Source organism: Balaenoptera acutorostrata, assembly GCF_949987535.1.
Source record: "Balaenoptera acutorostrata chromosome 6 unlocalized genomic scaffold, mBalAcu1.1 SUPER_6_unloc_3, whole genome shotgun sequence".
Lineage (NCBI taxonomy): Eukaryota > Metazoa > Chordata > Mammalia > Artiodactyla > Balaenopteridae > Balaenoptera > Balaenoptera acutorostrata.
Window position 1 is genome coordinate 357,988 of NW_026645492.1, and position 25,681 is coordinate 383,668.

General features: G+C 40.0%; 1 protein-coding gene across 14 annotated transcripts in view; it reads left to right on the plus strand.

Moving 5' to 3' along the window:
• LOC130706600 (V-type proton ATPase subunit B-like) overlaps nucleotides 1-25,681 on the plus strand; it is a 123,508-nt gene that overhangs the window by 57,025 nt on the left and 40,802 nt on the right. For 9 of the 14 annotated variants that reach the window (XR_009006798.1, XM_057539266.1, XM_057539265.1 and 6 more), the window contains 2 exons: nucleotides 6,880-6,990; nucleotides 21,228-21,421. Coding sequence is in view for 12 of the 14 variants with exons in the window: in XM_057539266.1 (XP_057395249.1) it covers nucleotides 6,880-6,990; nucleotides 21,228-21,421 (305 nt within the window). In the remaining 2 variants the exon portion in view is untranslated. Of the gene's footprint in view, nucleotides 1-6,879; nucleotides 6,991-7,303; nucleotides 7,668-21,227; nucleotides 21,857-25,681 lie in introns of those variants that run through there. The other 5 variants (XR_009006799.1, XM_057539268.1, XM_057539261.1 and 2 more) reach the window with 3 other exon arrangements.

Sequence of the window (25,681 nt, forward strand, 5' to 3'; positions counted from 1 at the left end):
TATATTTGTGTAGGTCTACTTCAGGGCTCTCTGTTCTGTTTCACTGATCTATTTGTCAGTTCTTTTGCCAATACACTGTCTTAATTACTGTACCTTTATGGTAAGTCTTGAAATCAGGTAGTGTCATTCCTACCACTCTGTTCTTCTTCAATATTGTTTTGGCTATTCTGGGTCTTTTGCTTCACCGCACAAACTTTAGAATCAGTTTGTTGATATCCACAAAATAACTTGCTTGAATTTTGATTGAGATTGCCTTGAATCTATAGATCAAATTGGGAAAAACTGAAATCTTGACAATATTGAGTATTGTCCATGAACATGGAGTATCTCTCCATTTATTTAGTTCTTCCTCGATTAATTCCTCAGAGTTTTGTAGTTTTCCTCATATAGATCTCATGCATATTTTGTTAGATTTATACCTAAGTATTTTATATTTTTTAGGTGCTAATGTAAATAGCATAGTGTTTCAGATTCCTAATTCCACTTGATCATTGCTGGTATATAGAGAAACAATTGACTTTTGTATTTTAACCTTGTATCCTGTGACCTTGCTATAACCACTTATTATTTCCAGGAGTTTTTCCATAGATGATCTTGTCATCCATAACAAAGAGATTTCTTTCCTAATCTGTATCCCTTCTATTTCCTTTTCTTGTCTAAGTGCATTAACTAAGACTTCTAGTAGGATGTGGAAAAGGAGTGGTGAGAGGGAAAATCTTTGCCTAGTCTTGATCTTAGTGGGGAAGGTTCCAAGTTTCTCACCATTAAGTGTGGTGTTAGCTGTAAGTTTTTGTAGATATTCTTTATCAATTTGTGACAGTTCAACTCTATCCCTAGTTTACCAAGAGTTTTTACCATGGATGGGTGTTGGATTTTGTCAGATGCTTTTCTTCATCTATTGATAGCACCATGTGATTTTTCTTTGTTAGCTTGTGGATGTGATGGATTACATAAACTGATTTTTGAATGTTGAACCAGCCCTGAATACCTGGGACAAATTCCACTTGTTTCAGTATGTAATTCTTCTTCTATTTTTTAAAAATCTGTTAAAATTTTTATTTATTTTACTTTATTATTTTGTTTTTGGCCACACCGTGTGGCTTGTGAGATCCTAGTTCCCTCACCAGGGATTGAACCCGGGCCCCCTGCAGTGGAAGCATGGAGTCCTAACCACTGGACTGCCAGGGAATTCCCTGTAATTCTTCTTATACATTGTTTGATTTGATTGCTGATATATTGTTGAGGATTTTGCATCTGTGTTCGTGAGAAATATTGGTCTGTAGGTTTCTTTTCTTGTAATACCTGTGATTGGTTTTGGTATTATGGTACTATTAGCCTCATAGAATAAGTTAAAAAGTATTCCTCTGTTTCTATCTTCTAAAAGGGATTATGGAGACATGGCATGATTTCTTCCTTAAATGTTTGGCAGAATTCACCAGGGAAGCCCTCTGGACTTTGTGCTTTCTGTTTTGGAAGGTTATTATTATATTATTAAAATAATTATTTGAATTATTGTTTCAAATTTTTTAATAGATATTTGTCTTTCTCTGTATGACTTATTTCACTTAGTATGATAATCTCCAGGTCCATCCATGTTGCTGCAAATGGCATTATTTCATTCTTTTTAATGGCTGAGTAATATCCCATTGTATATATGTAGCACATCTTCTTTATCCATTCATCTGTCCTCAACAAAATACTAGCAATCCAAATCCAACAATACATTAAAAGGATCATACACTGTGATCAAGTAGGATTTATCCTAGGGATGCAAGGATTTTTCAGTATCTGCAAATCAATGGCTGTGATACACCACCACAAGTTAAAGAATAAAAACCATATGATCGGGCTTCCCTGGTGGCGCAGTGGTTGGGAGTCTGCCTGCTAGTGCAGGGGACGCGGGTTCGAGCCCTGGTCTGGGAGGATCCCACATGCCGCGGAGCGGCTGGGCCCGTGGGCCACAGTTACTGAGCCTGCGCGTCTGGAGCTGTGCTCCGCAACAGGAGGGGCCGCGATGGTGAGAGGCCCGCGCGCCGTGATGAGGAGTGGCCCCCGCTTGCCACGACTGGAGAAGGCCCTGGCACAGAAACGAAGACCCAACATAGCAATCAATCAATCAATCAATTAATCAATAAAAAAATAAATTTAAAAGTTTAAAAAAAAAAAAAACCATATGATCATCTCAATAGATGCAGAAAAAGCTTTTGACAAAATTCAACACCTATTTATGATTAAAGGCTCTCCAGAAAGGGTCCTAGAGGGAACATATTTCAAAATAATATAGACCATATACAACTAACCTACAGCTAACATCATACTCAACAGTGAAAATCTAAAAGCATGTCTTCTAAGATCAGGAGCAAGACAAGGATGTCCACTCTCACCACTTTTATTCAACATAGTTTTGGAAGTCCTAGCTGTGGCAAACAGAGAAGAAAAAGAAAAGGAATCTAAATTGGAAAAGAAAGAAGTAAAACTGTCACTGTTTGCAGATGATATGATATTAGACATAGAAAATCCTAAAGGTGCTACCAGATAACTACTAGAGCTCATCAATGAATTCAGTAAAGTGACATTTTCTTTGCTGAGGAATTTTTAGTCTACTTTAGAACATAATGCATATTGAAAAGATGCCATTTATATACAGTTGTGTATAAACTGGATTTGAAAGTTCTGAAGAAACTAAGAGCATGCATCACCAAGGAGCTGTAGTAATCCAGAGGTTTGTCTGGGACTGTTTTTTACTTATGGAGGGGGTAGATTTAAGTAGTTTTAGGAGGAGGTCAAGGGTCTGGAAAACACTCAGATAGTGTCACTTAGATTGAGAGGATTAAGGCAATTATGTTTTCCCCAGCTATGGGAAGTTCCAAATTTCTAAGATTTTACCTGGAGAAAAGAATATATATATAATTTTTAAAAACAGAAGCTGAATTATTGTTTAATAATTTCAGTATAAAGCTGTTCTGTTGGCAGGACAAACAATAGGCTATTGATTAAAATGATGTTACAATAGGTACAACTACTGAGACAATGTTTGCTCATTTAATACATAAGAACTTATTATAGAAGCATGCACACAAGGATGTTCCGAGCACTCTGATCTGAATCATACATAAATCATGAACAATTACGGTGTGTTTGTATTTTCTATAAGACACATTACAATGGATCATCAGTTTCCCTTTAGAGTTCCTAAGCTTTTCTGAGAACATTTGAGCTTCTGAGAACATTTGAGCTTCTGAGTACATTTGAACTTTTGAAGGAATAAGTGTATTTCAAAACTGAGATTATTTCATAGAATAATTTCTTATTAATATGAGTGTTATTATGAAGAGAAATAAACTTGCTTTAGCCTATTTAACTGTAATATTATCTGTCTATTTTCATTTGTTAATTCTTACAAGATTATTACTTGTACTCACCTCATTTTCCCCCTAAGTGGTAAATAGTTGTACTTTTCAGTTGTTTTGCCATCTCGTTTGTTAAAAACAATTATTTATGAATAATTGTTGTAGCTTTGAAGCATTTCAGGATTCATCTTTTTTTTTTTTTTTTTGGATAGAAATAGTATGTATCAGACTATTGATAAGAATAATATTCAGTGGAAATCAAATATTTTTTAATGATTCCAGAAAAAGAAAATTAAATTGTGTCTTAACAATTTTGGCTCCAGGAATCATAGTATAAAATATAGACATTTCAGATTGAAAACAATGGTTAAGGAGATTTTTGGGTGGCATCTGAGACTTCACCTTACTTGAATGTAATTTAGTTAAAAACACAGTGAATGTACAGAAAACACTGTTCAAACACAGAGCTGCTCTTTTCCAAGTACCTTATTGGACATGGTCACGTTTTTTGATCACGTGCATTCTCAAATTTGACTGTGTGGAAGTGAATTGGAACAACCAATTAGGGTTGTAAAGAAAATGATCACTTTTAAAATTGTTTCTCAAAGGCAAAGATGACTTCATAAGAGCGAGTACATCTTACTCTTTTTTTTTTTTTAAAGACTAAGATTCATATGCCTTCTTTTTTTTTTTTTTTTTTTTCTTTTCCATATGCCTTCTTTTGAGGAAAGAATAAAAAAATGAGAATATGGCTTGGAATGTTGAATGCTGCCTTCTATATCTCTCTATAGGGAAAACGTCCTTATAGAATATTTTGAAGAAGCTTATGTGATGACTTGTCTTACCATACTGAAAATAATAAAAGCAAACACTATTAATCCTCATAGAAATCCTATGAATTGTGTGATTCCCCTTTGTCCAGTTGTGTGATTCAGTTGTGTGACATCCGCATTGTACAGATGAGGTAACTGAGGCTTAGGGAGGGCCAGTGACTTCCCAAGAGTAGGCAGCTTGGTAAATGTCATGCCCACACCCTGTCTGGCTCCAGAATCTACACTTGGTCCTCACTGTTTCCAACCCAGAAAGGAGAGACCCTAATACGGTGAGATGAGAAAGATGTGAGCAGAGGGGACTGAGTGGGGAGCGTCTGGGGGGAGACTCAGAAAGGAAGCCGTGCTGTGGGGGGTGGGGGAGGCTGGGAAAGGAGCAGGCTTCCCAAGCTAAACAGTTGATGGAGATAATCTTCACTTACCCTCAACCAGCTCTGTGACTTTGAGCAGGTTACTTAGATCCCTGGGACCCCTTTACCTAAAGGGGGAATGATGCAGGCCTGGTCTGCTCAACAGGCAGAGAAATTGTCCCCTGAGAAATTGTCACGTTAACATTCGAGTTAGCACAGCTGACTGTGGATTGTGGATAATCCCAATCTTCTGGAATTTTCTGAATGGCTAATAATGCCCCAGTAATGTCTCAACAGCTTTGTACTTGCAGTGCACACACTCACAACGGGAGCTTCTTTGCTCTTCCTTGTGCCAAGGACCCTTCGGGCACTTTGCTGAAGCCTGACCCCTTCTCACAGCAATGCTTGTAAATGCATAAAATGTATACATAGGGTTACAAAGTAAATAGTTATATTGAAATGCTGATATCAATGTACTAGAAATTGTAACATAGTGTCTTCTTAGTTATTAGCGCATTCAAAAACAAGATCTAGTGGTGACTTTAATAAATACTGTTGGGCTTCCCTGGTGGCGCAGTGGTTGAGAATCTGCCTGCTAATGCAGGGGACACGGGTTCGAGCCCTGGTCTGGGAAGATCCCACATGCCACGGAGCAGCTGGGCCCGTGAGCCACAGCTGCTGAGCCTGCGCGTCTGGAGCCTGTGCCCCGCAACGGGAGGGGCCGCGATAGTGAGAGGCCCGCGCACCGCGATGAAGAGCGGTCCCCGCACCGCGATGAAGAGTGGCCCCCACTTGCCGTAACCAGAGAAAGCCCTCGCACGAACCGAAGACCCAACACTGCCAAAAATAAATAAATAAAGTAGCTATAAAATTAAAAAAAAAAAAAAAAAGAATAAAAAGACTTAATTGAAAACATTTAAAAAAAAAATACTGTTATTTTGAAGTAAAGGGGACCATAAACAATATTTCTAGATGTCTGTGACAACGATTGCTATTAAAATATCTGTAACTTCTGTTGGTAACATATGCACGGGCACTGGTGAATATAGTCTGGTTTGTCTACATTTGTGACTGAAGAATATGCTAAATTTTAGCTAGAGGTTAGTGAAAATAAAGATGTAATTTTTTTCTATTCATCTCAACAGACCCCCTATATCATGTTTGTACCACATGTTAAGAACCCCTGAGCTGTGTGGTTCACTGCTTCAAGTTCCGTGAAAAACCCTCCTGAGCTTTGATTGAACTTCTAATGAAGTTCAAGCTAGGGAACTTCAGATCAAGCTAGGGAAAACCAGTACCTTAAAAGTAGTCTTCCTATTTGCAATCATTGTAGTCTGAATTTATGTAGTTTTTCTTTAATGTCTTTCAATACAATTTTTATAATAATCTCCATAAATGTCCTGCAAATTCTGTAAGATTCATTCTTAGATACTTTATATGTTTTGTTAGTATTTGCTATTCTATTTAATTTAATTTCTAACTATGGATAAGTTTAGAAATACTATCAGCTTTTGTATAATGAATTGTTAAGCTAGCCAGTGACTTTCAGAATTTCTACCTCCATATCATATCATCTGGAAACGATAACGGTTGCTCTTTTTTATCCAATTTTGTGCTTTTAATTTTTAAATTTTCTCTTACGTACTGATAGGACTTTCAGTGCAATGTTCAATAGAAACAGTGGTGTCTGTGAAAGTGTTCTTTCTGATTTTCCAGGAAATACTTTTAATATTTTCCCATTTAGGAGTGACGTGCTGGAACCAATTTTTAGCAGCTAGCAAGAGCCAATCATTAACTTTTCATGAATTTTGCATGAAAATACAATCATTATTAAAAATTAAATTATATAAACATAATTAAATCATATTAAAACAAAAGTAATACATTCTGAAAACGCACCACTTGCTACTTTATTTTATGTCATCTTGCTGTTATCAGTGCTCTTGAGGTTATTTACATACCTTGTGTCTGCATGGTGAAAATACTATATAATGATTATTTTTCCAACTTCCTGGTCAGTGACATCACGCTGCTAGCTTTGAATTGGCCATGGTACGAGTATTTACACCATGGAAAGTGGCAAATGCTACCAATCAGGGTTTTTAATTTTCCTTAAGAGCCTGTTGTTCAACGTTTACTAACACACCTCTGATCAAGACTGATGTTTGCAACAGGCTCTAGCATTTTCCTAGCCTGTTAACTAAAAAGAAAGGAAATTAAGGAAGAAGAGAAGGGAGGGTGGCAGGGAAATAGGAAGGAAAGGAAAGTAAAAGGGAAGGAAGAAGAGAGGAAGAGAGGACAGGAAAGCTTTAATCAGTGTACTAACCCGCACGTGGTGTTTCCCCCCAGATAGCTGTGAAGCTCCTCTGGCGTCTGCCCTGCCCCGGGCTTCCTTCAGCAGCTCCTCAGAGCGGTCCAGCAGCCACGGCCCTGGCTTTGCAAGCCTTAATCGCAGAGACGGTGAGTCTGCAGCTGTCTTCTTGTCAATCCACGCTGATTCTTTCCCAGAGAGAATTATTTTCATTTTTAGTTCATATTCCTTCTTATAGGTCGAAACTTAATTATATTGAGTTTAATGAAACTGAAGAAAGCAGCAGGTTCATCATATCTGCTAGTATTCCTCTGCTAGCTTTCTTCTTGCTTATGATCCATTTTTTGGTTTGTTTTGATATCTTCCTTCCCTATTGATGGCCAGCAAATGATCATCAATAAGATTTATGAGAAGGGAATTATTGGAGTCTAGATTTTTTCCAGGGTTATCATCCCTTTTTAGTTTTAGGACCGGCGACAGAAGGGTGACTAGTCAAGTGCTCTGGTCATGAATAACTACAACAACACAAGAAGGAGCCAGTGCTGCAGCCACTGGGGAAGCCTGATGTTTGTAAGATGTGAAGCTGCCAAAGGATGTCATGGGAAAATGACTCCATTCCCAGGACTTGGCCTGGGAGGAGACCGGGTGAAGGCTGCTACTGAAAATAAAGATTCCCTTCCTATTAGTGGGAAGGGAGTTAATGACTTACTTTTTGGAAAGGTCCATTTTTGCTACTTGAATGTTGTCGAGTGAATTACCTCTTCTATTGCACAAATACTAATTCAGTGGATTAAATAAGTGAATACATACACTTCAAATTCAAATGCTTTGCTATTTTTTTTGATTAACTTTTATTGGAGTATGGTTGCTTGACAATGTTGTGTTAGCCTCCACTGCACAACAAAATGAATCAGCCATACCCATACAGATATCCCCTCCCTTTTGGACTTCCCTCCCACTTAGGTCACCACAGTGCATTAGGTAGAGCTCCCTGTGCTATACAGGATGTTCCTATCAGTTGTCTATTTTATACATAGTATCAATAATATATATGTCAATCCCAGTCTCCTAATTCCTCCCACCCCACCCCTTTCCCCCTTGGTATCCATACATTTGTTCTCTACGTCTGTGTCTCTATTTCTGCTTTTGTTTTGCTACTGTTTTAAGGGATAGATTTTTTAAATGAAAGATGAATTCAGAAAGTAAAAGTTAAAATTAACTGTGTCCCATGTAAACGCACTGCTGTAAATTCTGGAGATACTATTAAGGAATTGAGTGTTCTCCTCCCTTTCTTTGACATTTGTAAGATCAGAGTTAAAGTCTAGCTTGAACTTTACTGTGTCCTTAAGGATCAAATTTGGGAACCTAGTAAGTGATCAAATAGATTGGCAGGGAAGAGTAAGAACACAGGTGAAGAAATTCAATGAGCTCAGGATGGGAAGGCATGTCCATTAATTGTCCACCTTCATGGTCTTTTCCCAGGAAAAAGCATTTTGTGGCCAGATATTTACTCCTCAAAGCATCATTCATAATCATTTTTAGCACCCCAGTAAAAATATATTCTCATTGAAACCAGATTTCAATGAGATCAGTTATCAAATTACCCATTCTTGGTCTGGTGGTTATTCTAATATCAGCTTACCATCTACACTTTCCAGTGGTTTCCCTAAAATTGTAAAAACTAAATAAGCCATATTTAATTAGTTGAAAGAGGCCCGAGGGGCTTGTGTGTTGTGTTTCTAATTTGCATGTGTAGAGTATCTTTATGATTCAGGCCTCCAGTGCTATCAATATGGTGGCACTGGGAAGTTTATAAACATTAGAAGAGAAAATCCTGAAGCTTAAGATGAACTTATTTCCATTATATTTAATTAAAAAACTGATAACTCAGAATATTATAAGCCATCATTATAAAATGGTAAGTACAAAGCTTCTCTTTTATATTTAAACTACTCTCTTTGCAAATTTAAATTAATTATTTTAAGAGTGGCAATCAACTGATGAGGGTTTTTTTTTCATGGTTGTTGCTACTCTGATTGCATATAGTGTACATTTCACTAAATATCCCTAGATATTACCACCTGATTTCAGACCCATTTCTAAAGCATGCTTTAGACAGCACAATTTATCAATATTCCTTCTGAAGGATTATCTATATGTGTTTTCTGTTAAAAGCCAGCATCCCAGAGTCTTTATTGACATTTCCTTTGCCTTGGTAAATGCTGGAGAACATATTAGTTCACTTTAGTTTAGATTATTATGATGTAAAATGGGATAGTATGAAATGTGGATGAATATGAGGGCGATGATTCTTCATCTATAGTAGTTTTAGCTTTTTGGAATATTTTGTGTATGATCTAGTGAGGAAAATCATGTTAGACTCCCTGATTGTATGGTTAAAATTTCCTTGGTCTGTGTTGTGGTATTTGGAAGTTTTAAAGAAGGTGGTCTGTCTTACACCCCTAGTTTCTTATTTTGCCCATAAGTCATTGCGCTTCTAGAATGTTCATTAAGAATTAGAAATGTCTCAAATATCACAGCTTCCACCAAGAACTTTATACACAGCAGCTGATCAATTCATCTACCTGATACATAAAGGTAGTAAGAGAATAGTCTATACATAATTTTTGATTGTATGTGTGTGCATATATATAAATTTGACCCACTGTATAACCCCCCAAAGCCAAATAATTCAAACTTTAAGGCATTTTATGATTTTAAAGTACTTCACTGATTCAACACATAACAAATGTTAATTAATTGACTAGAACTTATTGCACATTTCATGTTTTCTCTTTTACATATTTTTTACTTATGCAGTTTATGTATTTATTTTGTTTTCTATTAATTTATGAAAAGTAGTAAAATATTTCTTAGAAAAGACTTTGCAATAAATAGAAGAAAGAAGTCTATGAAGGATATTAAGAGGAATGAGCAGAGAAGTTAGGAGGGATCCAGGCGTTTCTAGGGACAGGTGGGCCAAAGCAGAGAGATGCAGACCTTGCATCTTTGAAAACCATGATTCCTGAGCATGTTACCACCTGTTTGCCAGTGTTTTCTGTGAGCTCCCTAATGGAAGTGTTGGTTATTGTAGAGATAGTAATGGGCTAGTATCATCACTCAACATTGGACTAAGTGCTCCTGGTGTTTACTTTTGAAATTTCTAGTCTGGTTCCTGTAGCATTCCCATTTTGAAGTCTGGGATTGGGTTCCAGATAATACATTTAACAAAGTATCCCCTCTGAGGTCATACACCTTACCTTTTTATACAGAGAAACACAAATGACTGGAAATGCCTGAATGTATAATTTTTCAGAACTGATGGATTTTTTTTAAGGGGTAAACCACAGACACGTACATGTATTCATATACCTATTCAAGAAAATTGATGCCATTAGATAAAAATGTAAAGTTCTTGAAGCTTTACATCTTTACAGTCAAATTGGGTTTGACTATTCATATTAGCTGAATTTGTTTCCATCAATATTAAATTGATATTTCCTAGAATTACAAGTGACCTAATATTTCTCATATAAAATCAAGATTGCTGAAATCTGTGTATTCTAAATAAGAACATGCTATAATATTGACTTCATTTTTTTCTTCTCAAAAATCTCCTAAAGGAACTTTATGCAGTTTATCCAAGTTTATTCAAAACAAAAGTTAAAAAACCAAAACCAAAAGTAAAAAAACTACCTTAGAGTAAACCACGCTGGACTTTCATTCTAGATCTTGCATGTGAAAATAACCTTTTGTTTTTACAATTATTGTTACTGTAGGTGACCCTTCATGAAACTGGCTTTAGCATTTCAGATGCTGCTTTCCAACTCCGGATAACATGTTCTTTTTAGCCACGTGACGTGTCCTCTTTAGTCACCGCAGGCATGGTGATGAGATGAGTGGTCTGGCCAGAGCTGATTGAGATTGATTAGGAGGAAGTGTACACACATTTTGTTCTCCTTTTTTGTTCCCCCAAAGTGCTTGCATAAACAATCATCCCCAGAAAGAGGGACAACTCCATTCATGGCCCAGATGCTGAAAATCACGCCCTCTAATGCGGCAAGCCACTCATCACTGACAGCGCAAATGAGACTGCTTTAAATTTAACTTGATCAAAAATGGCATATCAGATTACTATATTGTGTATTGCAAACAGAAAGTAGATGGAGACAAGCTGAACTGACTGGATGTTTTCTTTTCTCTTTGTAATTCTTCACCTTTCCCGTACCGAGACATTGATCATATTTCCTCACAACAGACTTATGTGTTGGTGGAGCCAGGAAAGATTTTGTCTAATGCTCCCAATACAATTGATGGCTGAGCATATTAGCAACAATTCTCAGCGTTAAGATATTTATTTCTCACTTTAGGAAGTACATTTACTAGTACAAGTTAATACTCCAGGTTTTAGCAGGAAATAAATACACATGATTCGATTAGCAGAAAATGCTTAGGCCTGGGCATCAGACACTAAATATTTTCTTATAACCTGGAACGTCTGATTATTTGGACTCTGCAATATCCCAAATAAGCTGTGATGTAAAATTCACTGTTTTTTACAAAGAAATGTTAGAAAATGGAAAGAGTGAATAATAATTTAAAATATCTAGACGTATATCAACTCCTGATATAAATCAGAATATTACTGAATACATCAAAAATGTTTGATGCAAATCTTATAATAATAAACTTGTCCCTCATATTTTTTCATAAAATCGTAGTTCTGCAGTATTTCTATCTTTTATTCACAGGCTAGGTGCCTGGTAGAACTGGTCAGTATTCCCAAATACTAGTCTGAGCAGTTCAGATGGCAATAAAAGGGCTTGCAAACCAGATTTTTATAAAGGCATATGAATGTACTGGGGAATTTTTGCCTCTGGATGTCAGATTTTTCATTCTGTTTATCTGTGCTTCCTAAAAGTTTTTAGACCTATTAGGGCCAAGACACATTCTTTTTCTGATTTTTCTTAACAAATGATCCTGCAGATGCAACTGTGGGTATTGAGTGCAGTGGACAGGCCAAATGTAATAGCATCCATGTAAAATACACCCATGTACTACAGCACAGAGCACTGTCTTGGTGACGATGCAACTTTATTAAATCACGGCATGATGGTAGCATGTGAGAGGAGAAGCCCCCAAATCCCAGGGTTCGTGCAGACCCTGCCGTACAGTTGTCACACAGAACTCATCTGCTCAGGTTTTCCCATGGTCCTTTTCAAGGTCTGGAGTCTCCAGGTTACCTCCATAGAACCGAAGATGCTAGATGAGACAAACCAGAACAAACCAAACGTGTTTTTCAGCGTTGTCAACAACCTTCAGGGAGGCAATGTTGTCATTTCTCTCTACCAAGTAGCCCAAATTATAGCACTACCCCCAGAATAAGGCAATCCTCAGTCTCTTTTGAATTCAGTGGACTCTTTTGAATGGGTGAGCATCGTCCAGGGATGCTCAGATTTCTTTTTTTTTTTTTTTTTTTGGGGGGAGGCAAGTTGCTTTTGGTTTATTTTTACCATGTTTACCTGATTTTTGTGGTTGGCTTCTTTTTATGGAAAGATACTGACTTCCTGTTTGTTGCTGATACAAAGTACCCCTCTAACGTAATCGTATTTGAGAAAAAAGTCAATTTAAGGAAACATAAAGGAAATATAGTACAGTCTGCAAATAAACAAAACTCATGAAGACTGTCCTCGGATGACTGAAATTCAGGAAATGAGGAAGGTGGGTCTCTCTCTCTCCCATATTCATTCAGCCCAAGTAGGTGTGGAATTCCGAGGCTGAAGCTTCACTGGCAACCTTGGATGTCACAGCTGGGATCCTGAACTTGACTCTGATGTCAGAGCTTTCCACCTGGATCACTTCATTTACTCTCCCCCTCGCTGTACAGATGGGGACACTGAGGCCTGCTGGGGCAGGCAGGGAGACACTCAGACGGTTTGGAGGGAAGAGCTGGTCAGAGTTTCTGCCTGACTCAACACCCCTGCTGCCCTCACCCCAAATCCAGGGATTCAGATGCACAAGTTCTCCCAGAGGCCTCTGGGTAGGTTGGGTCAAGGGAAGGTGGTGCCTTCCTGGGCTCTGAGGGAAATTCTCTGGCTCCGCTCACGGCCCCACATGGACAGGCCCCCTGTGTGCCCTACTGACTGGGGGAAGTGGACAGGGAGGGTGGAAGGGGTGCAGGGGGCTTCCGGCCCAGGGGTCTGCTCCCAGGGCTGGCTGGGTGGGAAGGCAGGATCCAGCTGTGCTCGGTCCAGCTGAGGTGTTATGGGGCATGGGGGCCTGGAGATCCCTCCTGGGCCTGAGGGGCTGGGCTGGCCCCATGCCTTGGCCACCAGCACGGGGCAGACATTCCTAGCAATGGCACCATTTGCCCTTTTTTGGTAACCACCCCTCGGAATCAGTCCATATCTGCCAGGGAGAGAGGCCCACGGGGTGAATTCTGATGGCGCGGGGAGCCCCGGGCCTCTTCACCTCTGCTCTTGTTTGTCCTGCACGTTGCCTTGAGTCACATCCTCATAGGATGGTGGAGGCGTCATCGGCGGCCCCCTGAACTCCAATGGTGTGTCAGGAATAAAGGACAGGCCATCCTTCTGCAAAAGAGAAGCCACCATCCCTGCTGCTCATATATGTGGAGCGAGTGGCCATCGACAAAGCCCTTCCCGCTGGCTGACTTGTTGGAGTCTCAATTCCCCATGAAGGTGGAGAAACTGAGGCTTGGAGAGATGGAGGGACTTCCAGGAGGCTAGGGTATGACTCTCTCCCCATCTGTGATCCTGGATGCTCAGATTTCTTTGTTCCTGCTTCTTTCCAAGACAGTGTTTGGGTTTACAGAAGGGCTGGTGCCCTCATGGAGCTGGATGGTGGGGCTTCTCACGTTGGGGCTCAGCTCCTTGCTATCTGCTGAAGGGAGTTTGTCTGCTTTTAACGCTGAGGGTTACTTGGCACCTGCTCCTGAAGCCTGTGGCGGATTTACCTCTTGGTAAGACCGTGTTCCCAGGGAACAGGTCATTGTTCCTTCCGGGATCTTTGCGATGTCACTTCTTGCCTCCCTGAAGCCTGACCATGAGTCTCATTTGGTTTCCAGCCTGAGCAGCCTTGGTTACAGGTTTAATTTGCCTTTGCCAAGTTGACCTTCTGTTCAGATCCAGTCAGACTCTCATCTCACTTCTGTGCCCCCTTTTGATGGCCTGTGAGCAGCCTGGTTCACCATGCCAAGGGGAAAAAGTTCGTCAAATGGTTTTGTCCTGGCAGTTTAGTCCAGAAGTAACCTATCACTTCCACTCAGAGCTTGTTGGCCAGAGCTGGTCACATAGCCCCACCCAACCACCAGGGGGCGTGGAAATCGCAATCCTCCAAGTGCCTGGAAGGTAGAAGAAGGGAAATAGTTGGCAACCATTAGTGATGACTGCACAGCCCCCTACAAGGTGATCTCCCAAAATTCCAAATGGAAGCCAAGACAAAGCCTTTCCACAGCTTGCTTATTCCTCTCACTTTTCTGATCCCCCTGGGACTTCGTTCCTGAGCAAGGTGTCTGAATCACCCTCCCACCACCTTTTACCCTTCCTCCATTTCCTCTCTTTCCCACGATCGTCTGGGTTCCCATCTCTTCTTCCTGCCAAAGAGGGAGACATCACACGCCCTGTTTCCTATTTTCTTAGTTGGTCTTTACCCTCCCTGGCTTCTCTAGGGCTTCATGGGATAATGATCACTGGCTAACAGGATTTACCGGAGAGGAATGAAAAACACAACAGTTTATCCTTGCAAAATTATGTCTGTGTTTATAATCTGCCCAGTAAGTATCTTATGGTGGCCACAATTTTGCCATAGTATTTTTCCAAGAGTAAGTACTGCCTATGATGTACGTGGCAACTTCCCAAAAGGTATGTGGAAGCCCTTCTAAGCACTATCCAAATTCAAAAATAGTTGTCTAGCAAATTCTACTCTGTTCTTTTCCAAAGTAATTCACTTTTATATCATGTATAATATACAGAAATGTTCATGAAAGTTATTTATTTAACAGTATGTATCCTTGACGTACACCATGATGTCTTTGTTTACTCCACTTTTAACAAATATTATTGGCATCCCTATGGAGATATATTTTGTCCCATCACATATTGCTTTACTCATCCAATGCAATTGCATTACCTCTTGTAGGGATATTCCCTTTTTTTTTGTTTGGAGTCACTGATGAAAGACGTACCAAGTGAGGTGACCTTCAATCCTGCCAAAGGGGTGAGATTCAATTAGCAACCTTTCAGGAGGCATCTGGGATCACTGATGATACATGGATCCTATGTTAAATCAAAGCACACAGGAGTCTTGAACTTCTGGTTTAACTTGTGGCACAGAGACTGGTCCAGGAAGACCACAGCCAGTGACAAAGGCTAATGGAATATCTCAGGGGACCCTGTGGTCAGCTACTCCCACCTTTGCTCTGAACATTAATGAGGAGCTTCTGGACTAGGGGCTGACTGGAAGATGGTATTTCAGGGGTTCCCTGTTCTCTCTGTCCTGTGATCCTTGCAGTAGCCTCTTCCCTTGTTGCCACGTTTCCTCCAAGGAAATCCAGTGGAGCAGGCTTTTCTCCGACACAAAATAATGCCATACTTTGCTGGGGATGAATGCCTACACCCCAAAAAAATGCACCTTTGTCAGTAGTATTTAAATTTTGTGATGCTTAGACCTCATCCTTTTTGCATTCTCATTTTACTACTCTATTTTGTATAGCAGCTCGTCTGTACATATCTCTTTTTATCCAAGGCTTCCACAGTGTGCTTACAAATTGTAATGAAGTCAGCTACATAACATCACTAAAGAAAATGTAAGTTTTACCATCAATGGACTTTTTTTCCAAAGGCTTCTGGCTAACTGAGCAGTCAAGTATGGATGGATAGTTTAGTACTCATGGTTTTATTTCTAAGCATCTCACCCTTGCATTTCCTGACATGATCCTACACTGAATTTAATTAAAAAGAAAAAGGAGCTCTTGCCTTAAGAAGAGTAACGGTGTGTCCCTAGGAAGTGGTGGGGGCCTTGGAGCAGAACGCCTGGCCTCCTGCCCTTCTGGGCATCCTGGATTCCCCACTGTTCTCTACATATCAGAGGGAGATGCAGCTATTCTGAGTGGCCTCAAGAATGATCTGGAATCATATCTGTTCTGAATAACTCAGGGGGCCTCTGAAAGATGCACAATGATGCTTTTATAGAATTAGACCAGATCTCAGAGCTGCATCTCTCATAAACATGAAGATTTCACGGGAGATGCATGAATAAACTTGGTCATACATTTTATTCAGTCATGCATGAGGTATTTAGTGCATGTTCGGATGGTTTATAGGCTTGCTGGGCAATTCGTATTTTATTTCTAAGGTGAGAAATTAGCAAAATCATCTTATAGTCTTGTCAATACAGAACTTCAAACACATAAGAACTGCAAAGCCTGAGGTCAGTTCAGATCTGAATGCCTCTCTACTGTGTGTTTCTTTAATACTTGGTCAGGAGTGTCTATGAGAGAAGCAAAACAAAACACACAGTAGCAATGGATTTTTGTTTATTTTATGCAGAAAGAGCTGCAGTGATGAATGTTAATTGCCAAGGGCATTGAAAGTTGTCCCTCGGGACACTGCACACAGAACTTAAGGGAGTCACATGTGAACAGTCACACTGTGCTTTTTTTCTTTAATATCACTGGCATTTAATTTGAATCACAAATTAACAAGTATACACTTATTTTTTATTTAATTTTAAATTGTCTGTTTACAAAACCATTATAGGGTATGTCTGCATTTAGTACAGGAATCTGTTTTACAATTAGGCAGCTCTGTGTGATTTTTTTCATTATGGATGCACTTTTTGGAAAACTACCTGTTGTCTCCTGCTCAGGCTGCTAGCAGACTGCAGGAAGCACAGCAGAAAAGGAATCAGAGGTTACCTAGACAGGTCCAGAGGGAGGATTTCTGCATTTTTTTACATCCTGATAGCCAGAAATGGTATATGTAGATAGTTGGAATTGCTCCTTAAGAAATCAGAGCTGGAGCAAATGCTTAAATTTCCCTCAGCAATGTAGGCAGGGTTGTGACAAAAACACCAATATATAAATCCCAGAGATCTCTGAGTGGGATGGTCAGGGAGCATCCCCAGGGCCTGCCGCCCTATGGCCCCTTTTTCCTGGGAACATCTGTTACTCCTGCTTATCTCACCCTCTCCCCACTCACCCAGCCCCGCCTGGAATCTGGAATGAGTTTTCTGTGAATTAAGATGCATTAAGTGAGGAAAGAAATACACAGAGCTTGATGAGCTCCCATTTGAGACAATGTAATGAAGATCTTGGAGGGAAACTTCCCTTGGTTACAATTTCAATTTAGCCATTTACTTGCTTGACATTTAGATGCCCTGGAGATAGGTTAGTCTGTTCACTTCAGATGATCCCACTTGACTTTGCTCCCTTCGGTATCTTTTTGCTCTGGACCTTGTTCCAACTTGAAGAAGGCATGAGCTATTCTCCTTTTCACCTCTGGGTAATTTCCACCTGTGGGTAATTTCCCCCTCTGCACAAGGCTGACACTCATTATGACAGTGCATGCCCCGTGGCCACCAGGGGCAGGGGTCATTTTCATCTTGATCAGTGACCAGAATAATTAAGGCCCTCGCTGAGAGTTTCCTGTTCAGCCTTTCCTCTCCCCAAAGACACAAGTCACTGCCTGTGTCTGAGCCAACGAAAGGTGGGGGAAACAATCACACAGGGATAACTAGAGACAGAAACCTTCCAATATATCTGCCAGTATATCACTATAAAAGACAGTCTGGTATTGATAAGCAAACAATACTGAATAACTGACAAATCGCAGGGATATGTTCTTAGAAGGGGTAGAGAAGGAAAAGGGAGCTAAGCTTTAATAAAATACCCTCACCCGAAGCTAAAATGATTGTTTTTTGCTTGTCTGCAAAGCAGAGACTGTAACACCCGTCCCACTTGCCGGGTGCATGGAGGAGTTGTGAGGTAGCACTTAGAGCATCTGGGAGGGTCCTGAACACATCACATGCTTGTGACAAGTTTTGGCTTTCCTCATTTTCTCTCCTTTATCTAGTATAAAGTGGCAGGTAACGGGCCATTCAGTAATGAAAAGACTGCAATGCCCCACACTCTGGATGTCACCCCTCTTTCACCATGACTGTCTCCCGTCTTGCGATCGTGTATGGGAGAGAAAGTATTGTGCTAGATGCTCTAACACAGCTTCTTGTTGAATTCTCATTGCAGCCCTAAAGCATACCTATCACACTTTGCTGGGAGGGATGTTTTGTGTTCAGTGTCCTAAGCTGTGGAACCTTGTTCTGTGCAAGTCAGACCCTCTGGACATGTTTTCCTTTGTATGAATTGTGACACTTTATTCAACTAAGGGGCTGAGGCAGGAGACAGGACGGTGACAATGGAAAAAGACAGTCTGTGGTGTGGTCAGGGGAAGAGCTGGATGGGAGGGCAAGTGCCTTTCTTGTGGGTTCAGCACTGGTGACTCCAAAACAGTAATTGCAAATCCCTGGGCTCTGTTTCAGGGGGTGTTGGTTCCCAGGGGGAATTTACTGAAGATTTGCAACATTGAATAATGCAGGCTGATCAGTTTCAGAACCACTGCTCTGCAGCTAAGAGCTGGTGGGGCGGCTGTGCTCAAGCGTACCCACTTTAATGTTGTTTCAGTGTATTTTGTTTTGTTTTCCATTACAGAACAGTATCTCCCTTACCCGTCAGTAAAACTGTTCGGGGGCTCCCTAACAGTCCTCAGGTTACATTTGTGCATTTCCCACATTTTCCAGTCATTAGAAAAAAGGGCATCTACCCCAGTGGACTGCGTGCATGGGCGAATGCACAGTAATTCAGCATCATCACCCTACAGGGGTCTGGGGATTACACCGTGGCTGTTACCCAGCTGAAATGAATTGCTTTGCAGCACAGGGAATTCTGCAGTTTCATTACTTTATCAGAGTACCTACTTAATCAGATAGCTTAATTTGCATACCAGTAGCACCTTCTCACCACAGGTAAGGAATGTGAAATGTTCAAGGTTGATTACCTGCAGATGGTGAAGAGTGGTTGACAGAGACGTGGCTGCATCTGTGGGAGAGGCTGGTCCCAGGGGAGATGCTGGAAGCATGCTGACGCTTTTTACTCTGTTGCATTTCTGTACATGTGGTACCCGTGTTGATGATACTTCCCGCTTCAAGAGAGATTAAAGATGACAGAGAAAGATTGTGAAATGCAAAAAGAAGAAGTATCTTCAGTACATTCTTTACAACCTTGATACTAAGAATACAGGACATTTAGCAGTTTCTCAGAGATTGAAACTGATTCATATAAAACTTCAAATGTAGAACCTTTAAGTTAAAGTGATCAGCTAAATGCCAACACCTAATTTCTGACTTCTTTTGGCAATTATTATAAAATTACAGGCAGTTGCAGAGTAATGTTACTTGGGACTGTTAGTTAACCCTCAGCTAGAACCCAGAAGGACTTATCATTCATCAAACGTTAGATGGGACCTTTGCACAAATCAGTAGAAGTAGCAGGTAGGTGTTGGGTGGTGATCAATCTTGTTATTAAAGACAAAGACTGAAAACTATCACAGGTTGGAAGACACTAAGGAGACAAGGTGACTAAATGCAATGTGGGGTTCTGGCACAGAAAAAGGGAGTTAGTGGAAAAACTGGAGACATCAAAATAAAGTTTGTCGTTTTGTTACCATTGTACCAGTGTGAATAGCTTAGTTTTGATCAAAATACCATGGTGATGTCAGATATTAACATTAGGACACATTGAGTAAAAAGTAGACAGGAACTCCCTATCCCATCTTTGCAACTCGTTTGTAAATCTGAAATTATTTCAAAATAAAAAGTTTAATAATGCATTACAGAACAGCCAGAGTTGTGGCATGTTTAAGATGTGGATCAAAGGAAAAGACATTGTGCTTGTGGTTGAGAGGACATTTTGGAATTTTGGAATAAAGATTGCAGGAAATGAGGAAATCTTAGAAAGAATTTGAGTTTTAAAGAATTTGTAAGCTTTAAATTTTGCTAAGGGTTATACACGTAGTGCCGTTAGCGGAGGACATAGTGAAGCAACAGATGTGCTCACTTGCTAGTTTCACCTCCACACCCTGATGTAAGCGCTCCACTTCCATTTTCCTTTGAGCTGTCTTGTAACCATGTCACACACCTCCTGACATGTACTTGGTCGTAACAGCTTTTGTAAACAGGACATGGATGTTAATAATAGCCCCTAATAAAAAAGATAATAAATGTTGTCTAAAGTGTCAGACCTTATTATGAGAGCCTCAAATTAGATGTCAGGACAATGGGGAAAATTTTTTTTAAAGCTAGTTTTTTTGTGTTAAGGACTGTTTACATGACACTGTGTTTTCTAGACATGGATAATTAGCAAAATATCAGTTCCAGAATGCATTTCAAACCTGTTTCCCAATTTTTATATTGCATAATAATTTAAATTCAGAAAATTTAGTATGACATCTAAATCCAAATTCAAAACTCATGTTTCTGTTAAACTAGAAGAACAAAATATATCAATAATACATTCACAGGTATCCCTAATTCTTCGGTGTCTCACAGGCACTGGAGAAAACAAAGCACAGTAATTTCCACTCTGCGTCTATTGTCTTGAATACCTGAGAAACTCCTCCCCATTCACTTCCTCTGGGTTCTCGCTCACCCTCCTTGCTGACTTTTTAGAACTGTCCCTCCCTGCACAGAAATCACTTTCACCTCCACCCCTCCCATATTGCATTTCAAATTGTTCTTTGAAATGTCTGCTTCTCCTATGAGTCTGTAAGCACCATGAATGTAGGGCTATGCCATAGCCATCTTTGTTATCCCAACATTCAACATTGTACTTCCTCATGCTGGGAATCCAGAATTAAGGTTTTCTAGCTTTATTTTCCAACGAAGGAAAGTTTGTTATTTTCCAACAAAGGAAAGTTTGCCCTTTGTTTATGTCCAACAAAGGGCAAGTCATGCATTGAAGCCAATAAAGACACTAGTTCCAAGCACTGATGTAATGGCATGGTGTTTAGTTGTCCACCTATTACATTAAGCAATTTCACTTAGCGGGACACCCCAATACCAGAGAGTCAGGGGTTATGAACTAAGAAACAAAACAATTAATATAGGCTTCATCCATTTACATTTAACCTGTATTTTTATTTTGTGTTTGTGTGTGTGTATGTGAGTGTGTTTGTATAATTCTGAGGCATTACATAATGCAGAATTTGAAACTATGATTTTCATAAATCTTATTTATGACCCCATTCTTACAGGTTAATATAGATTTCAAAGATTTCTCTGTCTTTACCGGTTTTCTTCTTTTTATTCCCACAAAAAGGAGCTGGTGGCTGGTCTCCCCTTGTGTCAAATAAATACCAGTGGCTGCAGATTGACCTTGGAGAAAGAATGGAGGTCACAGCTGTGGCCACCCAGGGAGGATACGGGAGCTCCGACTGGGTGACCAGCTACCTCCTGATGTTCAGCGATGGCGGGAGGAACTGGAAGCAATATCGACGAGAGGAAAGCATCTGGGTATGTGCTTTATTGAAAAGCAGTCTGTCGGAGTATGAATTATGCCAGTTACTGCATGTTGCTGCCCATCTGTCAGATCAAGTATAGAAACAGAGCCTCCTAAGTTACTTGAAAATGTTTCCACTGAATGTAAGCCACATGTGACGTTCCAGAATACACCGTCCATGGCTAATTTATGAAATAAGTAAAACAATTTTATAATGTAGGGAAATATTGAAAATGTCTTCCCATTATTCCTTTAAATAGTGTGAAGTCTAAGGAATAAATAAGTCACATACAACTGATTTTGTTTGATAACAAACACAATAGTTCATATTGCCTCAGCATTTTTAAATAAAGCGAATTCATTTTCTCTGTGCCCTCTGATAAACTGAAATTTCTGAAAGACCCTGAACATGTAAAAATAGATGTAATGGAGAGTCTCTCTGTGGAGGACTTGTTGAGGGATATGTTGAGTTCCTGCTCCAACAGGACCTTGGGCACCATGTGGTCCCTTGTAATTTAGGGACAATAGATCCCTAGGATTCTTTGGAATCATAACTATTTAACATCAGTGACATAGTTTCTACTTCTGATTACATATCCATGCTTCTTTTAGAAGAATTAAATTTTGTTTGCTTAACTTTTTGAATATTAAAATTTATGTAATTTATTCTATATTTAGCATTTCATATCTTTAAATCACAGTCTGCTCTGAATGAGAAGCTCTAAAAGTAGAGTGTTGTAAAGGTCTGCAGCAGGTTTGCAATTGGCTGATGGGGTGTGGCCTGAAGAAGATTCATCAGGTGGAGAAGAAATTACTTTTTTCTTCTTATTAAAAATATAATTTAGATGGTTGCCAAGAGCCAGGGGAAGGGAGTAATGGACTGTAAGTGTTTTAATGGAGACAAAGTTTCAGTTTGAGAAGATGAAAAAGTTCTTGAGATGGAAGGTGGTGATGTTTGCACAAGGATGTGAATGTTAATGTCCAGAACTGTACACTTAAAAGTGGCTAAAATGCTAAACTTTTTGTTATGTATATCTTACCACAATAAAAAATACACAGTGTATCTTCCATTTAATTTAGGCTAAGAATGTTGTAGAACTTAAGAATTTTTTTTTCTTAATTGTCAGAGTAAGAAGAAAATTGTCAGCTAAAAAGCCGTTATGTCTTAGCACATAGCTTATCTATAAAAGTAACAGGCAACAAAATGATACTATTCGTTGTGTAACAAACTGCCCTCATTTGAATTTCCTTAGAACTCTGTAACTTATTATAACTTAATAGATTGTGGTCTACTTAATTTCTTATCCCTGGAGCTTTTATTAGTTAGTCAATAAATGTTGATGCAAATTGAATCAAGAAAAACTAGTTAGTTGTCTAATACTAGATAAAAGAACAAAGTGGGAAGGGCTATGTGAGTGTTTTTAGGGCTGGCTGACCTAAGGTTTCCAAACAAGTAATTGCCATGTGTATGATCCGAAGCAGATATTAATGTTGTGCTTATTCTAAGAACACCAAGTTCAAAGCAGGGTTAAGGTCAATATTGCTTAAGTAAGTTAAAGCTTAATGAAACATCTACTTACATAGAGAACTTTTGTTCAAACTTAAATATTATTTTTCAAAATTAGTTAACTAATAGTTAATGCCTACTTATTCTTCATTGTATTAATTAAGGTTCATATTTTCGCCCCGCTCCAATCCCATTTGATTGGGCAACTCTAACAATTCTTGTTTTTAGTTAAGCAGGTTGGAGAGGAATCATATGTAAGCATCACCCTCTGCTGATTTCTTTAAAGGTCAGGCACCCTTGGGGAAGTAGGGTCAAGAATATAGTGGCATTATTAATCCCAGATCATGCAGGTGAGGACAGAAGTGGACCCCTCAATCCTATCCATCCTATCACACAATAAACATGGGTAAAGTGGCCTGCCTTACACTCCTGCTGAGCTTGCATCCCTCCCTGTGTCCCCAGCACTTCATGGTGCCTGGGGCCGAGCACGTTGGTAAATGTTTGCTGAATTAAAACGAATGAGTGGAATCTACGTTCTGGCAGGATGCCTTCCTTAGCTCCCTGCTCTGTGCTTCTCTGTAGCCCTTGGTCTCAACTTAGTGATCCTTGAAGCTCCAGTGGAGGTGTTTCTCCTCTCTTACATTTTGAGCTCCTTTAGGAAAAGGGCTCATCCTCACATCTTCTGCGTGCACCACCATGGGTTAAGTGAATTCATCTCCTAATCTGGGCCCAACTATACACAACTGTCATTGACAGCAGTAAATCACACTAGTTGATGATTCTGACATTATACTCACAGTTTCTTTAAAAATTGGGCTGGTTTGGCTGCTTTCCAGACCTCTCACAAAATGTCAGCTGCTCTTAAAAATCAACCATACACTTTACCAGAGGTTCTACCCCTTCTTCACGTGGTTGTTTTAGATATGAATTGCTGATGTTAACTTGAGAATGAATTTAAATTTTAAAAAATGTCCTTGAGATATTATACTCTTCATTAGTGAAAGTAATATGTTTATTCGTGGTGCCATTTACTTAGTTTCCTATCGCTGCTGTAACACATTTTCATGGATTTAGTGACCTAATACAAGGCAGAGTTATTATGTCATAGTTCTGTAGGTCTAAAGTACAGTAGACCTGGCTGGGTTCTCTGCTTAAGGCATTTTTCCTGGAGGCTCTGGGGAAGACTTGTCCTTCAAGGTGTCTGGAGATTCCCAGAACCTTCCCCAGGTTCCATGATTTGCTGGGAGGATTCACAGGACCAGTGTGTAGTCATACAGCTATGATTTAGCACAGTGAAAGGACACAGAGCAAAATGAGCAAAGGAAGAGGGTGCTTGGGGTGAAGCCCAGAGGAAATCAGGCCCAGGTTTCTACAGTCCTCTCCCAGGGAAGTCATACGGGACTAGCTTAATCCCCCAGCAGTGAGTTATAGAAACCCACATGGAATATTACCAACCAGCTGAGCTCATGTACTGGGGGCTGCTCATGTAGGCACCCTCTGCCTTGCATGTAACAAGATCCCAGACTCCCAGAAGGAAGGCAGGTATTGAGTATGAACCACACTGTTTGAACAAACACTAGGCACAGTAAGCCACCTTTATCATTAGAGTCTTGGGACTGGGCCAGCCTTGCAAGCAGGCCTTTCCGAGGGCAGCAGTCAGGACTGCCCTCCTGATGCTTCTGCATACACACTCACGCACTTCCTTGTGGGTGTAGGACTGAGACACTGATCTCCTGTAGGTTGCCAGCTGGGGGCTGGTCTTTGCTCCTAGAGGTTTCCCACATCCCTTATGCTTTCTGTGTGGCCTGTTCTTGCAGCAGGGGGTCAAGTCCCTTTCATCTTTAAATCGCTCTTTGTTCTTGTTCTCCTTCTGCTGCACCTCTCTGATTCCTCTTCTTCTAGCTGGAGAAAGTCCTCTACTTTAAGGGCACATGTGGTTAGACTGGATCGACTTGGGTAATCCAGGACAGTCTTCCTAACCATAATCACATCTGCAGAGTCCCTTTTGCCATGCAAAGTAACATATTCACAGTTCCTTTCTTTAGGGCCTGGATATCTTTGAGGCCTTTCTGCCCACCCCACTGTATTTATACATCTCTGATTTTTTTTTTTCTTTCTGCATTTGGTATCCTTCCCTAGCAAACACATTTCTCATTGGATCTGAAGATGTTTTCCAGAGTCATATGAAGTCATGTTGCAGGGGTATCTGAGCACCTGCTCGCAGTTGGTGTGTCACAGGTGTCCCCCCTGAGAGGCTGCTGCCCCGCCATCACTAGTGTAGCTCTCACCCACAGCAGTGTCCCCAGCTTGTGGTCTCGCTGATGTAACCTTGACCCCCAGCAAGAAAGACTGTGTATTGGCTTTCTTCTCAGGAAGCCTCCTTCTACTTTTATAAGAAAGTCCAAATCAAGCACTCCTTCTCTGGCCTTAAAAGTTTTGTGGATGTTCTCCCTGTCATAATTTTTTTAAGTGACTTTTCTTGTTCTTCTGGGTCTATCTGCTGTCTGTGCTAACTCTGTCCGCAAATACATGTTAACTCTTTCCAAATTCCGAAAACTCTGAGAAAAAGGTCTATCCTAACTCCTTACTGAAAATGGACATGAGATGATAATAAGACAAAAGATCTTTACTTATGTTACTTTGGGCAAGTTGTCCATATGCTTTGCCACATGTCTGCCATGGAATATTAATTAATATGTGAAATGCAATGCATACCTCTCTAAATTCTCAAAATTATAAAATTGAGACACGGCAGGCCACAAAGTCT